Genomic DNA, 15695 nt, shown 5'->3' on the forward strand with positions numbered 1-15695 from the left:
GTGCGTGAGCATGTTTGATAGGAGTGAATGGAGACGAATGGTATTTGGGACCTGACGAGCTGTTGGAGTGTGAGCAGGGTAATATTTAGTGAAGGGATTCAGAGAAACCAGTTATTTTTATAGCCGGACTTGAGTCCTGGAAATGGGAAGTACAATGCCTGCACTTTAAAGGAGGGGTTTGGGATATTGGCAATTTGGAGGGAAATGTTGTGTATATTTATACGTATATGCTTTTAAACTCGGTGGGAGACAGCAAACTTGCTAAAAAAAAAAAAAAAAAAAAAAAAAAAAACTTTCAAGAGGTAATCGAAGCAGTGTCATCTGTTAATGGTCATGGTTGTTTAGGTGTGGGAGCAGAAGTAGTCCGTTCTGAGGTGATCTCAAAATCGTAGAGGGAGAAGCAGGAAGAATGGTCAAAGACTTGCAGAAGATGGATTAAAGAAAAGAGGTAATCAGGTACTTCGGGCCATGATGCCTCACACAGTCGTAGTTTGCAAGGTGATGGAACATCTAATAAATAGACATTTGGTGTGGTATTTAGAGACACAATACCTCTCCACTAGTCAACATGGCTTCCGTAAGGGCTGGTACATTATTGACACCTTATTCCGCTTAGATACCTATATTCACAATGCCTTTGCTAGTAACCACTACTTTTCCTTAAATCTTCTTATCTGAGAGACACTTCTGTGTTCATGTTAATAATTTCCTTTTACTGGACTTTATCCAACCTCAAGAACACATCCCACAGGGATGTGTTCTTGAGCTTGGATAAAGTAGTGCTAAGTAGTAGTGCTAAGTAGTAGTGCTAAGTAGTAGTGCTAAGTAGTAGTGCTAAGTAGTAGTGCTAAGTAGTAGTGCTAAGTAATAGTGCTAAGTAGTAGTGCTAAGTAGTAGTGCTAAGTAGTAGTGCTAAGTAGTAGTGCTAAGTAGAGTAGTGCTAAGTAGAGTAGTGCTAAGTAGTAGTGCTAAGTAGTAGTGCTAAGTAGAGTAGTGCTAAGTAGAGTAGTGCTAAGTAGAGTAGTGCTGAGTAGTAGTGCTAAGTAGTAGTGCTAAGTAGTAGTGCTAAGTAATAGTGCTAAGTAGTAGTGCTAAGTAATAGTGCTAAGTAGTAGTGCTAAGTACTAGTAGTAGTAGCTCCCATCTTGTTCCTCATCCTCATATCCGACATAGACAAGGATGTCAGCCACAGCACCGTGTCTTCCTTTGCAGATGACACCCGAATCTGCATGACAGTGTCTTCCATTGCAGACACTGCAAGGCTCCAGGCGGACATCAACCAAATCTTTCAGTGGGCTGCAGAAAACAATATGAAGTTCAACGATGAGAAATTTCAATTACTCAGATATGGTAAACATGAGGAAATTAAATCTTCATCAGAGTACAAAACAAATTCTGGCCACAAAATAGAGTGAAACACCAACGTCAAAGACCTGGGAGTGATCATGTCGGAGGATCTCACCTTCAAGGACCATAACATTGTATCAATCGCATCTGCTAGAAAAATGACAGGATGGATAATGAGAACCTTCAAAACTAGGGAGGCCAAGCCCATGATGACACTCTTCAGGTCACTTGTTCTATCTAGGCTGGAATATTGCTGCACTCTAACAGCACCTGCTAAGTAGCAGTGCTGGCTAAGTAGTAGCCTAAGCAATAGTGCTAAGTGCAAGTAGAAAGCTAAGTGCAAGTAGAAAGCTACACAGAAAAGCTAAGTAGCAGTGCTGGCAAGTAGAAAGGTACAAGTAGTGCTAAGTAACAGTGCGGTTAAGTCAAGAAAAGCCAAGCAGCAGTGCCAAGCAGCAGTGCCTAAGTAAGCAGCGACCATAGCAGTGAGCAAGTACAGCAAGTGCCAAGTAGCCAAGTGAACAAAAGCATAGTAGTGCCAAGAAGTAGAGCCAAGTAAGTAGAAAAGCAAGTAGTAGTGATAAAGCAATAGTGCCAAGTAGTAGTGCTAAGGCAACAGTGCTGCCAAGTAGCAGTACAAGTAAGTAGCAGTAGCCAAGTGCAGTAAGTGCTAAGTAGTGCCTAAGTCGCTCCTTGTCTGTCTCAACTATTGGATCTAACAGCAGCAAAGGTCCTAAATGCACTAGGAAGACAAAAAGAATGCAGATGTAACATATACAGACTTTGCAAAAAGCCTTTCGGACAAGCGTGACCATATGGCACAACAGCGCAACAAAATGCGAAAGCTAAATGGAACAAGGAAAAGTATAGTTTATCGATGGATCTACAATTTCCTCACCAACAGTAACACAAGAGAGGCAGGCTTCGTCAACAGAGTAAAGTCCGGAGGCAGCTACGGTGAAAAGTTTCTCGTTCCACCACAAGGTACAGTACTTCGATTCCTACATCTTGTTCCTCATCCTCATATCCTGACATAGACAAGGATACACAGCCTACAGCACCTGCAGGTCCTCCCTTGGGCAGATGACACCCGAAGTCCGTCACGACAGTGTCTTCCCATTGCAGACACTGCAAAGCTCCCAGGCGGGACATCAACCAAATCTTTCAGTACTGCAGAAAACAATATGAAGTTCTAACGATGAGAAATTTCAATTACCGTCAGATATGGTAAAACATGAGGAAATTGAAATCTTCATCAGAGTACAAAACAAATTCTGGGCCAGCCAAAATAGAGCGAAACACCAACGTCAAAGACCTGGAGTGGATCAAGGCGTCGGAGGATCTTCACCTTCAATGGACCATGAACATTGTTATCCAATCGCATCTGCTAGAAAAAACGACAGGATGGATACAATGAGAACCTTCAAAATCTAGGGGAGGTGGCCAAGCCTTCCATGATGACACTCTTCAGGTCACTGGTTCTATCTAGGCTGGAACATTGATGCACACTCAACAGCCCTTTTCAAGGCAAGGCAGGTGAAATTGCTGACCTAGAAAATGTACAGAGAACTTTCACGGCATATCGTGCATAACGGAGATAAAACACCACCCAACCATTGGGGAGCGCTTTGGAGGTTCCTAAACCTGTATTCCCTGGAACGGCGGAGGAGGGAGAGACATGCTACGATTATATACACCTGGAAAATCCTTAGAGGACTAGGGGTACCGAACTTGCACACGAGGAATCACTCACTACGAAAGCAAAAGATTCTTGGCAGACGATGCACCATCCCCCAATGAAAAAGCAGGGGTGTCACTAGCACGTTAAGAGACCATACAATTAAGTGTCAGGGGCCCTGAGATCTGTCTAATCAACCGCCTCCCAGTACACACAAGGGGGATTACCAACACATCCTCCTGGGCAGTCTTCAAGCTGGCACCTGACAAGCACCTGAAAGTCCAGTTCCCGGATCAGCCGGGCTGTGGCTCGTACGTTGGTTTGCCAGCAGCCACCAGCAGCAACAGCCTGGCTTGATCAGGCTCTGATCCACCAGGAGGCCTCAACAGCGAGACCGGGCCGCGGGGCGGGTTGGACCCCTGAACTCTCCAGGTAAACCCAGGCGGCAGTAAAGTACAAGTAGTAGTGCAAGCTGGCAATAGTGCCAAGCAGTAGTGCCAAGGCAGCAGTGCCTAAGTAGCAGTGCCTAAGTAGCAGTGCTAAGCAGTAGTGCTAAGGTAGCAGGTTAAGGCAACAGTGCCTAAGTAGCAGTGGCAAGGTAGTAGTGCTGGCAAGTAGCAGCGCCAAGTAGTAGCGAAGGCTAGCAGCGCTGGGCAGAGTAGTGCCAAGTAGTCAGTGCCGCGCCAAGGCAGCAGCTGGCCATAACAGTGCCAACAGCAGTGCCAAGCTGCCAGCAGCGCCAAGTAGAGAGCTGGCCAAGCAGCAGCCAAGGCTAACAGCGCCTACGAGCATGCTGGCCGAGCAGGCCAAGTAACCAGGGCCACAGCAGCCGCCAAGTGCCAAGCAGCGGCTGGGCCAAGTGCAGCGCCAAGTAGCAGTGGCTACAGAGCAGTGCGCCAAGAAGTAGTGCCAAGTAGCAGTGCTGGGCCAAGTAGCCAAGTAACCAAGTAACCAAGTAGCCAGTAGCCAAGCAGAAGTACCAAGGCAACAGTGATGGCAACAAGTACCAAGTAGTAGTTGCCATGAAAGAGTGCCAACTAGAGAGTAGCCTTAAAAGTAAGTAATACTACAGCAGTACCAAGCTTACAAGTAGTGCCAAGTAGCCAGTGCCAAGTAGAAGTGCCAAGCAGCAGTGCCAAGGCATGAGGTAAGTGCCAAGACAGATACAGGCGCCAAGTAGAAAAATAAGAGGCCAAGTGGCCACATGAGCAGAGCAAAGGCCAAGCAGCAGTGCCATGGAGCAGTAGCCAAGCCAGAGCAGTGCCAAGCAGCAGGCTGGCGCCAAGGTGCAAGAGGCTGGCCAAGCAGCAGTGCCTGGCTAAGTAACAGTGCTACAGAGTGCCAAAGGCAGCAGTGCCAAAGTAAGGCAGTGCCAAGTAGTAGTGCCAAGGAAGCAGGCTAAGCTAAGCAGAGCCAAGCAAGTAGAGCCAAGTAAGCAGTGGCCTAAGCAGCAGTGCCAAGTAGCAGTGCCAAGGCAGAGAAGGCCATAGCCAGCTAAGCAGTAGTGCCACAGCAGTGCCAAGCAATAGAAAGCCAATGCAAGCAGTGCCTAAGTAAGAGGTGCCAAGTAAGCAAGAGCCAAGTAATGCAGGCCAAGCAGCAGCGCCAAGCAAGTAGTGCCATAACAGTGCCAAGCTAAGTAGTGCAGTACAAGGCAATAGTGCCAAGCAGCAGTGTCCAAGTAGCAGTGCCAAGCAAGTAGTGCCAAGCAGGTAGCAAGTGCAGCCAACAGTGGCCAAGTAGCAGTGCCAAGCAATAGCACAACAGCAGTGCCAAGCAACAGAGGCCATAAGCAGTAAAGTACCACAGCAAGTACCCAGCAAGTATGCCAAGCACTAGCAGGTGTTTACGCAAAGATGGCTTAAGCAGTAGCCTATAACAGCAAGTAGCCAAAAATGAATAATAGTGCCATAAGAGAAGATACTAGTAGCAACAACAATACCAAGCAGTAGTGCCAAGTAGCAGTGCCTAAGCAGCAGTGCCGATAAGCAACAGTGCCAAGTAACAAAGTATGCTAAGTGAGTAGCGACATGGCACAGGCTGGCCATGTAGCAGCGCCAAGTAACAGCGCCAAGCAGCAGCGCCAAGGCTAACAGCGCCATGCAGCAGCTACCAAGTAGCCAAGCACCACAGCAAAGCCAAGCAGCAGTGCCAAGCAGCAGTGCCAAGGCAGAGCAGCGCCAAGCAGCAGTGCCAAGCAGTGCCAAGTGCCAAGAGTAGGCGCCAAGTGAGAGTGCTAATGCAGAGCAGCGCCAAGCAACAGTGCCGAAGGTAGCAGCGCCAAGCTAACAGTGCCGCAGTGCTAAGTGCCAAGCAGGCAGCCAAGCAGCAGTGCCACGTCAGTGCCAAGTAGCAGCGCCAAGCAGGAGTAGCCGGGCTAAGCAAGTAGCCAGCCAAGTAGCAGTGTTAAGCCAGAGCAGCGAGGCATGCCAAGTGCCAAGCAGCAGCCAAGCACAGTGCCTAAGCAGCAGTGCCAAGCCAGCAGGCGCCAAGCAGCAGCGCTGGCAACAGCGCTGGCAGCAGTGCGCCTAAGGCAGCAGCGCCAAGCAGCAGTGCCAAGCAGAGCAGCGCCACAGCAGAGGCCAAGCAGCAGTGCCTAAGCAACAGTGCCAGCAGCAGTGCCAAGCAGCAGTGCCAAGCTAACAGGCGCCAAGTAAGTACCGCCAAGCCATGCAGCGCCAAGCAGTAAAACCAAGCAGCAGTGCCACAGCCAAGAGCGAGGCGGCCAGTAACCAAGTACCAAGTGCCAAGCAGGTGCCAAGTAGCAGTGCCAAGTGAGCAGTGGCCAAGCAACAGTAGCCAAGGCAGTAGGCGCCACCAGCAGTGCGGCTGGCCAAGTAGCAGTGCTGGCCGGGCAGAGCAGTGCCACAGCAGCAGCCAACGGAAGAAGTGCGCCAAGCTAACAGTGCCACAGTAGCGCTACAGGGCAGCAGCTGGGCCAACAGTGCCAAGTAGCAGTGCCTAAGCGGCAGCGGCTGGCCAAGTAGCAAGTAAGCCAAGAGCAGTGCCAAGCAGCAGCGCCGCCAACAATGGTGCCAAGCAGCAGTGCCAAGGCAGAGTGAGCGCTAAGGCAGCAGCCAAGCAGTCAGTGCCAAGCAACAGGCGCCAAGTAGGGCAGTGCCAAGGAGAAAGCCATAGCAGTGCCACCAAGAGAGTACCAAGCAGCAGAGCTGGCGAGTGAGGCCTACAAGTAGTGCCGCTACAGTAGTGCCTATGAAGAAAGCTACAGACAAGTGCCAAGCAGCAGTGGCCAAGGCAGAGTGGCGCCAAGTAACAGTGCCACAGGTCTGGCCAAGTAGCCAGGCTACACAGTGGGCCAAGGCCAGGAAGCCAGAGCAGCTAAGCAGCAGCTGGCCAAGAGTGAAAAGGGTAAGTAGCAGCGCCAAGCAGCAGTGGCCAACAATAGCGCAATGTCAAGCAGAAAAGGCCAAGTAGCAGTGATACAGTAGTTGCTTAGTAAACTAACAGCAGGGCCACAGCAGTGCCTACAAGTAGTGCCTAAAGAGAGGCCAAGCTAAGCAGATATAGTAGGCCAAGCAGAAGAAAAGCCAAGCAGGCAGTGCCTACAGTAGCCAAGCTAAGCACATGCCAAGAGCAGTGCCTACAATAGTGAACCAAGTAGCCAAGAAAGCCAAGCAGCAGTGCCTAAGTAGCAGTGCCAAGGTAGTAGAGCAGCGCTGGCAGTAGCAGTGGCCAAGCAACAGTGCCTAAGCAGTGAGGCTACCAAGTAGAGGCCAAGCAGCAGTGGCCACCAGCAGGTGCCTAAGTAGCAGTGCCAAGTGAGCAGCTACACAGTGCCAAGGCAGCAAAGCAAGCAGAGGAGTGCCAAGTAGCAGTGCCAACAGTAGTGCCAAGTAGCAGTGCCAAGGCAGTAGCAAGCTAACAAGTAGCTAAGCAGCAGTGCCTAAGCAACAGTGCCATAAGCAGCAGTGCCTAAGTAGAGTAGCACTACAGGTAAGTGCCACAGTAAAAGCAAGTAGCAGTGCTACAACAGTACCAATAGAAAAGGCTTGGTTAGCAGGTAAAGAAGCATGGCAGAGATTACTAGCCAAGTGAGCAGAGTAGAGCAAATACATATAGTACCACAGAGTAGCGGCCAAAGTAACAAGTAGCCATAACAGCAAGCAAGCAGTGCCAAGGTAGCAGTGCCAAGTAACAGGTGCCAACAGCAAGTAGCAGGAGCGCAACAGCGCCAAGTAGCAGTAAGCTACACAGTGCCAAGTAATAGTGCCAAGCAACAGCCGAGGCAGCAGCCAAGCAGCAGTGCCAAGCAGCAGTGCCAAGCAGTAGCGCCACGTAACAGTGCCATGCAAGCAGCTGCCACAGCAGGTGCCTAAGCAGGTGCCAAAAGGCAGCAGTGCCAAGCAGCAGTGCCAAGGGCAACAGTGCCAAGCAGCAGTGGCCTGGCGAGCAGTGCCGCTAACAGTGCCAAGTAGCAGTGCCACAGGCGCCAAGCAATAGCGCGCCAAGCACAGTGCCAAGTGGCAAGTAGTGCCAAGGCAGCAGTGCCAAGCAAGCAGTACGCCTGGGCAGCAGTGCCAAGCAGCAGTGCCGGGCAGCAGGCGCCAAGTAGAGCAAGTAACCAGTGGCCGGGCAATAGTGGCCAAGTAAGCAGTGCCAATGCAGCAGTGCCGCCAGGTACCAGCCGCTGGCAGCAGGCCGGCGCAAGCAGCGCCACCAGCAGTGCCAAGCAGCAGCGCCGGCCATGCAGGCGCTACCGGCAGCCAGCGCCAAGTAGCCAAGTGCCAAGTAACAGCGCCAAGCAGCAGCGCCAAGCCAGTATACAACAGTGCCAAGAGCAGTGCCAAGGCAGTGCCAAGAGCCAAGTGCTAACAGCGCCAAGCAGGCAGCGCCGGATAACAGTGCCAAGCAGTAGCGCCTGGCGAGAGTCAGTGCCAAGCAGAGCAGCGCCTACAGCAGAAAAAGCCAAGCAGAGCAGGCACCAACACGCCAAGTAGCAGAGTGCTGGCCAACAGCACCAAGGGCTAGCAGCAGCCGCTAACAGTGCCAAGCAGTGCTGGCACAGAGCAGGCCGCAAGTGCAGAGCAGTGCCACAGTAGCGCCAAGAAACCAAGGCAAGCAGTGCCAAGTAGCGGGCAAACAGCAAGCCAAGGCTAAGCAGTGCCACAGGCGCCACAGACGCCAAGTAGGCAGGTGCCATAACAGTGCCAAGTAGGCAGTGGCCGCAGCAGTGCCAAGCAGTAGTGGCCTAACAGTGCCAACAGCAGCGCCAAGCAACAGCGCCAAGCAGCAGCGCCAAGGGCAGAGCAGCGCTGGCGAGCAGGCGCCAAGCAGCAGGCTAAGCCAAGGTAGAAAGGCCTGGCAACAGTGCCAAGCAGCAGCGCCAAGTAGCAGTGCCAAGGCAACAGTGCCAAGCAGGCAGTGCCACAAGGCAGTAGCGCCAAGCAACAGCGCCAATGAAACAGCGCCAAGCAGTGCCTAAGCAGCAGCGCCGATAACAGTGCCTACAGTAGAGCGCCAAGGCTAACAGCATAGCCACAGCCAAGTGCCAGGGAGTAGAAAGGCTAACGCAGAGAAAGTGGCTACAGTAGTGCCAAGCAGAGCAGTACCAAGCAACAGTGCCAAGCAGCAGTGCCAAGGCTAACAGCGCCAAGCTAGCAGCGCCTAACTAACAGCGGCCAAGGCAGCAGCGGAAGTAGAGCAGGCGCTGGCTGGCAGAGCAGCCAAGGAGGCAGCCAAGCAGAAGCGAGCCAGCGCCAAGTAGCAGGCGCCAAGCAATAGTGCCAAGCAGCAGCGCCAAGCAAGCAGCGCCTGCAGCAGCGCCAAGCAGCAGGCGCTAAAGTAAAAGCAGCACCAAGTACCAAGTAGCAGGCCACAGAGCAGTGCCAAGCAGAGTGAAAAGCAGCTGGCGAAAGAGCGCTAAGGCAGAGCAGCGCCAAGCAACAGTGCCACAGCCAAGTAGCCAGGCGCTAACAATATGCCAAGTAGTAGCGCCAAGTAACAGTGCCGCCAAGTAGCAGTACCAAGGCAGAGCAAGCACCAGGCAGAGCAAGTGCCATGTAGAAAGCTAAGCAGAGCAGCGCTACAGAGAAGCACAAGTACAGATAGTGCCAAGTAGCAGTGCCAAGCAGAGGGCACTGTGCAGCCTCTCTCCAGAATGCTGTCATCTGTGTTTCCCATTGGTCTACTACTCATGAGTTTAAATTTTCTGGTGCTAAAATGCACCAGATTACATTCATCAAATGTTCTGTTGACTCTGATACTCCATTGTACTCCACTGAGTTTAGTGATAGGGTCAGATTTCTCAGCTTTCTGTTTGATCGCCGGTTGTTTTGGAAACCTCATATTACCTCCCAGAAAACAGCTTGCCATACCTGGCTGAACCTCCTTAAAACCCTCACTCATCTTTCGTGGGGGTGGATTGTTGAACTCTCCGTCGACTGCATTCATCCCTAATTTTATCAAATTTAGATTATAGCGACCAGATATATTTTTTTGCCTCTCCCAGAACTCTTTGTAAACTTGAATCCATTCATCATCTGGGTTTATGTTTACGTCTAGGTGCGCTTTTTGCTACTCACTTGTCGAAAACCTATATGCACAGGCGAATGTTCTATATTTGAATATCTTTGAATGATGTCCGTAATTCCCACTGCCTCCGTTATTTTGTCCCCTCTCATGACCTTCACGATACTTCTACATACAAGATAGTAATGGACGTTAGAGGTCTATTATTTGATCTTCGATCTTCACTCCTGTTTACTTCCTCCCTTTTCTCTTTGTTTTCACTCACTCAAGGCTTCTCTTCAGTTGCCCCCTTTATATGTTCGTCTAGCATCTAACTTCTCTCTTATGCCTTGGGAGGTTCCGACAGTTCATGTCTGTTCTTCCCAACTGCCATGCACGATAGCTTTTTTTTCCTCAACCACTTCCGATCTCATTCTCATGCTGTTGCATTGTACACTGTGCTGTACGAGGTCATTTATTAGAGTCTGCAGCATCTTCAGACTCCTTTAGTGCTCTGCAAGCTATTAAAAAATTTGATTCGCCTCATCCCCAACTTCTTTGCAGACAACTTTGCTTGCTCCCCATTTCTAGCAAAAAACAAAGAAATCGTTTTCTGCTTGGCCCCTGGTCATGTTGATGTTCGGGACAACAAGCAGGCAGACTGCTCTGTGGTCAGTAGTACATGACCTCCAAGTTTCATATAGAGGTATTCCATTCTCAGTGTATTTTGGTGTAAACTCTAACCACCTTTAGATATAAGTCCGATATGGCTTATAACAAATTATATTCTATCAAGTTAAGTTTAAGCTTCTGGCCATCTTCTTGTCATCGGTGCCAAGGTTGGGAGATTATGCTTTCCTGTTTTTGAAACACACACTCGTCTTACTCATGGGTACCTTATGGAGAGGCACCCTCTGCTACTCTGTGCGAACTGTCAGGTTCCAGTTTCAGTTTGTGATATTCTATTGGACTGTCCTGTCTATTAACGAGCATGCAGAATTTACTTCTGACATTGTCACCACTCTAACGCCCTTACTTTTTCTTCCCTCCTTACTGATGGACCCACCTGTGACTCAGACTCCCTTTTTGACTTTTTTAACAGCAACTGATTTATTACACAAACTTTGAAAATACTTCCTTTAGCATTTCTCACAGCCCTTGCTAACTCTACCTCTGTTATCCTGTCCACTCTTGCATTTCCCTCTGCCTTGCAGTGCTGTACGACCCTAGTGGCTTTAATCCTTGCTTTTTATTATAATAATAATCTTTAACTGTATCGTTGGTTAGGTCTCATTTAGGTTATACTGTGCAGTGTGGACATAAATGTGCTGGAAAACTTTCAGAGATGGATGACACAATTGGTCGCATGTATCAGAAATATTTCCTATGAGGATGGACGGAGGATCCTGAAGCTGCACTCTCTAGAAAGGCATAGAATTATGGATGATATGACTGAGGTGTATAAATGCAAAATAAATAAATAACAGGGACGTAAATGACATGTTAAAAATATTTAACCAATACAGAACTCACACAATGGGTTCATGTGTCGAAACGTTTTCTCTAATAAATGTTCTGAAATGTACATATGTCTTTTTTCGACTCATTTAATTTACATATCGTGTTATGTACATTGCCTCTTTGGAGTGGTACCAGAAATAAGTATTGATTTTTTTTTTTTTGAGGAAACTAATATTCTGTATATATTGTTTGTTACTGTGGTGCAGGTGGGAGTGTTGAGTGTTGCAGCACAACAAATCCTGACTCTGGTCAGTGCAAGAAGAGAGAACAAGGACACCTTCTGCATGGAAGGTGCACGACCTCTCACTCTCGACCCGAAGGGCTTCATCATAGTCACTATGAACCCTCAATACCGGGGTCGTGTTGCGCTCCCTGATAATCTTAAGGTATGTTTCACAGAATTTAAGTGAATTCGATTATTCACCGTTTTTATTGAAGGTCAGTTCTCGGACTGCTTTGATTATTCACGCTTAACTGTTGATACCATTATCATTTTTGCTTGGCTCATGGCCTCAACATTGTTACTTAACCCATGAATTCGTAACTACTAATTGAATTTGTACAAAATGTGATCTTTTTTCTTTTCATAGTCGATATTAAGCAGGTTAGAACAGTATTTAGATATGTTTCCTAATAAATAAGGAAATACAGTGGACATGCTAAATGTCCTATTATTTGTAATTTCTCGATTAACATCACCTCAAGGAAATTAATTCCAAATAAACAGACAACAACACATAGCATAAATTTTGTTTCCTCAGCTCCCCAACTATGGTGTCTCCAGAGGTAGAATAATGACCTTTCTTCTCTCTCTCTTTAACATAAATGACTTTCTGAATGTAAAGCATCACCTTACGTTAGTACTATGTTGATGGCACAACCAGTGTCTGATCCCTTGACTTTAAACTATCGAAAATAATGAACTTAAATTGTTCTTCACTTAAATATTAACTAACATTAATACTAAAGAAAACATTCTTTATAACTCTGGGAATAAACCATGTTCAAAATGGGATATCAAAATTCATGAATCCGAAGTAGAAGAAATAGAATTCTAAATTTCTGGGTCTTCTCGTAAACAGTAAATTCAGATTTACTACTAATACCTCGACTGTCCACCTCGAGCTATCACTCAACAAATGGAAGGTATGAGAATAATCACAAAAAATAGACAACACATTACACGTTCATCGAAATCCTTAAGTTTATTAAATATAGACTATGCATACTTACTAATGTTTACAACCCATATTTAAAACACTGCACTATAATACTGATGCTGACCTCAGGTACTTCCTGGACCACTGTAACACAACACATCTTCAAAACTCTGCACTATAATACTGATGCTGACCTCAGGAACTTCCTGGACCACTGTAACACAACACAGCACTATAATACTGATGCTGACCTCAGGTACTTCCTGGACCACTGTAACACAACACATCTTCAAAACTCTGCTCTATAATACTGATGCTGACCTCAGGAGCGTCCTGGACCACTGTAACACAACACATCTTCAAAACTCTGCACTATAATACTGATGCTGACCTCAGGAACTTCCTGGACCACTGTAACACAACACATCTTCAAAACTCTGCACTATAATACTGATGCTGACCTCAGGAACTTCCTGGACCACTGTAACACAACACATCTTCAAAACTCTGCACTATAATACTGATGCTGACCTCAGGAACTTCCTGGACCACTGTAACACAACACATCTTCAAAACTCTGCACTATAATACTGATGCTGACCTCAGGTACTTCCTGGACCACTGTAACACAACACATCTTCAAAACTCTGCACTATAATACTGATGCTGACCTCAGGAACGTCCTGGAAAAATGTAACACAACGCATCGATATTCCTCGATAAAAACTAAAGGGTGAAAAACGTGAAATAACTTGCAAGATGAATTTAAAATATATTTTTAATTTAAACAAAAGATTATTATTTATCTGCCAGAAACACTCTAGTGAAGCTTCTTATTGTATTTTTACTTCCAAACAATGAATTACATCATGTTCATTCTTTAAATATAATCGAAACTTCTATTATTGTTTCATCATTAATTCTCTTGAAGTTAAATCCAGTTTAACAATGAAACTTAATTTAATGTCTTATACTAAATGCTCGATTTCAGTGAAATTTTTATTATAGTATTATAAGATTTTATCTTCTAGTGTGTCCAACAGTTCTATACAACGTCCAAAACATTTTGTATTTTTAAATATAAGTATTTGTCCTTGTTTTAGACTGCCACACCTGCTATATATAACTGTGGTCATTTCAGCTCCAGCCTTTTCTTCCAATTATCATACATAGCTCCAAACATTTATGTGTTGTTATATTTTACACGGTACTCGCTTATGCACTGAAAAAAAAACACAGTTTTCGTATTTTAATTGTAGTGATGGGCACAGTTTTGCTAATCCGCTAACCGTTAATTAGCAGAACTAACTTTTTGTTTAGTAAATAAGCATTTCTGCTGACTATGGAAATCCTTAGCAGATCAATTAGCTACTGCTAAATAAAGTTTCGCTAACTTTGAGTCTGCTAAAAAAAATTTCATACATTGTTGGTAGCTTTTGCGGGCGTTTCTCCAACAGTCAGTCAGGCACGCTATGGAGAAAGCCCAGCCAGAGTAGTAATAAGCCCAGACATCATCTGATCTTGGCATGATACCCATGCTATGCATTTTGCAGAGTAAATAAAGTATATGTTGAATTTAAACTGATGCTTAATTTGTTCATTTAACTATTTGTGTGCACCTATATGGCTGTACCACTGGTGCAGCGATAAGTTGGCCTCAAGCTTTTAACTTTAAACACGAATTTCAACTACTTGTTTGTAGTTTATTGGGTTCAAAATCTAAATTAAGCTAAATGCAAACATGAACAGAAACAATAAAATGAAATACAATAAGCAATTGGAACTAGTGAAGAAAACAGTCAAATAAGCTAACTCAGTCTGTATGGGTGTTATGGGGCTTCATTACAGCGATAAGTGTGTCCTGGTCAGTTGCTGGAGTGTTACATTACAAACATCACAAAATTAAACAATCGCTATTTTTGCACTAGCTGTACTTGATCATATGACCTTGGCATCCTATATCTTATTAGGAAGGTCTCCAGGTCTGTTCTAAAAGTCTTAAAAGTAAAAGACCAAAAAAACTAAACCAAATCTGAATTCATGTGAAAAAATTAGCAGTTGGCATTTAGCGTTTCCGCTAATTTTTTCAGCCTTTTAGGGGTTTAGCATTGGCACAACTAATTTTTTAGTCAGCAGATTAGCAGTTAGTGAAGCTAACTTTTTGGTTAGCTGTGCCCACCACTGTTTAATTGTTATGATTCTGACATAACAATTTCTTGAAATTACATTTTCTTTTCTGTTCATTCAGTATAGATTATTCTTGACTTACCCATTTACCTATTTACTTTTATCTCTTTGGATATTCTAAATATAAAAGCTGGTCTTGCCCAAATGCTAAGCATTATTCCTATATTGTTCCCTTACCTATGTTTATTGTATCATTTTTAAATTTCCCATATATGAATATTCTCATGATATATTTTATACAGGTGTTTTATACAAATTAGTATCCATGAATTACATGAATTATGTAAAACATTAGCTAAGCAAGAATAATTCTGTCCAGTTGACTTAGTAAGAATGGTGGGAGGCTGATGGGAAGCTAAGTATGTAGCCAAGTTAACTACATAGCTTGACGACCAGATTCAGAAAACTCTACGGAGTGAACTACCCAAATATGACATTTTACTTAGTTTTAAAAATTTATTGCTAAGTACTATGACATAGCAGTTTAATTTTTTTCATTTAGCACATGCAGTTCAAATGTGCTCTAACTGAGGGATGGTGACAATTCTAAATAAAGTGTTTGTCAATATTGATGTCATCAGTTGCTTCTGCGGCCTGTGTCTATGATGATGGCAGACTATCATTTCATCGCTGAGGTGTCACTGTTGTCGTGTGGGTTTCTACATGCCCGTGCCCTCGCTGCCCGCATCGTCAGTGTTATGAACAATGCCCAGCAGATGCTTCACCCTCACCACCATTATGACTTTGGTCAGTGTCTTTTCTTTATTCTCTCGTTTTTTTACTAGCATTATCCCTGGGAGAAGAATACCTTGATACTGGTGATGGGCTTTTGATCAAAGAAATTAGAGTTATCTTTCTTTCCTTGGATCGAAAGCCCTCACTGGCACTAAGGTAGCTAACTCCATATGAAGGCCCAACAAAGAACATCCATGTGGCTGTGAAGGCTTACTCAGCCCTGTAAGATCTTAACTTGGTCTTGCCAAGGCTGGCTCCTCCTTAGGAAAATTATTGAATAGAAAAAAGAACAATAAACTACAAATATAAACACTTTATTGTTAGAATTGAAAATATAAAACATTTAAATATGAACTTTTATCCTACTTGAAAGAAAAATGAGAAATTGTAGCCATTGCTGATGATGTGGGGGGGGGGGTCACAGCTGTTGAGTGACAACCCAACGACTAGTTCGTCACAGAGTCTCTAGCCTTGAATAATCCGTCAAGATGATAGGAACGCAGTTCTTTCACCACTGCAAAGATGAGGGGTAGTTGCCTGGGGTTGGCTACACTCAGGTATGTTGATAAAAAGTGAGGTCCTAGAACTCATGTGAAGTT

At 45.7% G+C, this 15695-nt stretch overlaps 1 protein-coding gene across 1 annotated transcript in view; it reads left to right on the top strand.

The window, feature by feature from the left end:
* The window catches only part of LOC128700457 (dynein axonemal heavy chain 12-like), a gene marked incomplete at its 5' end in the record, with an annotated part of 447977 nt that overhangs the window by 225920 nt on the left and 206362 nt on the right, over window positions 1–15695 (top strand). Inside the window, 2 exons of the mRNA XM_070079936.1 lie at window positions 11221–11400; window positions 14943–15108. Coding sequence (XP_069936037.1) covers window positions 11221–11400; window positions 14943–15108 — 346 coding nt within the window. The remainder of the gene's footprint in view (window positions 1–11220; window positions 11401–14942; window positions 15109–15695) is intronic.

This window comes from Cherax quadricarinatus, unplaced genomic scaffold (assembly GCF_038502225.1).
Source record: "Cherax quadricarinatus isolate ZL_2023a unplaced genomic scaffold, ASM3850222v1 Contig49, whole genome shotgun sequence".
In the NCBI taxonomy this organism is placed as follows: Eukaryota; Metazoa; Arthropoda; class Malacostraca; order Decapoda; family Parastacidae; genus Cherax; species Cherax quadricarinatus.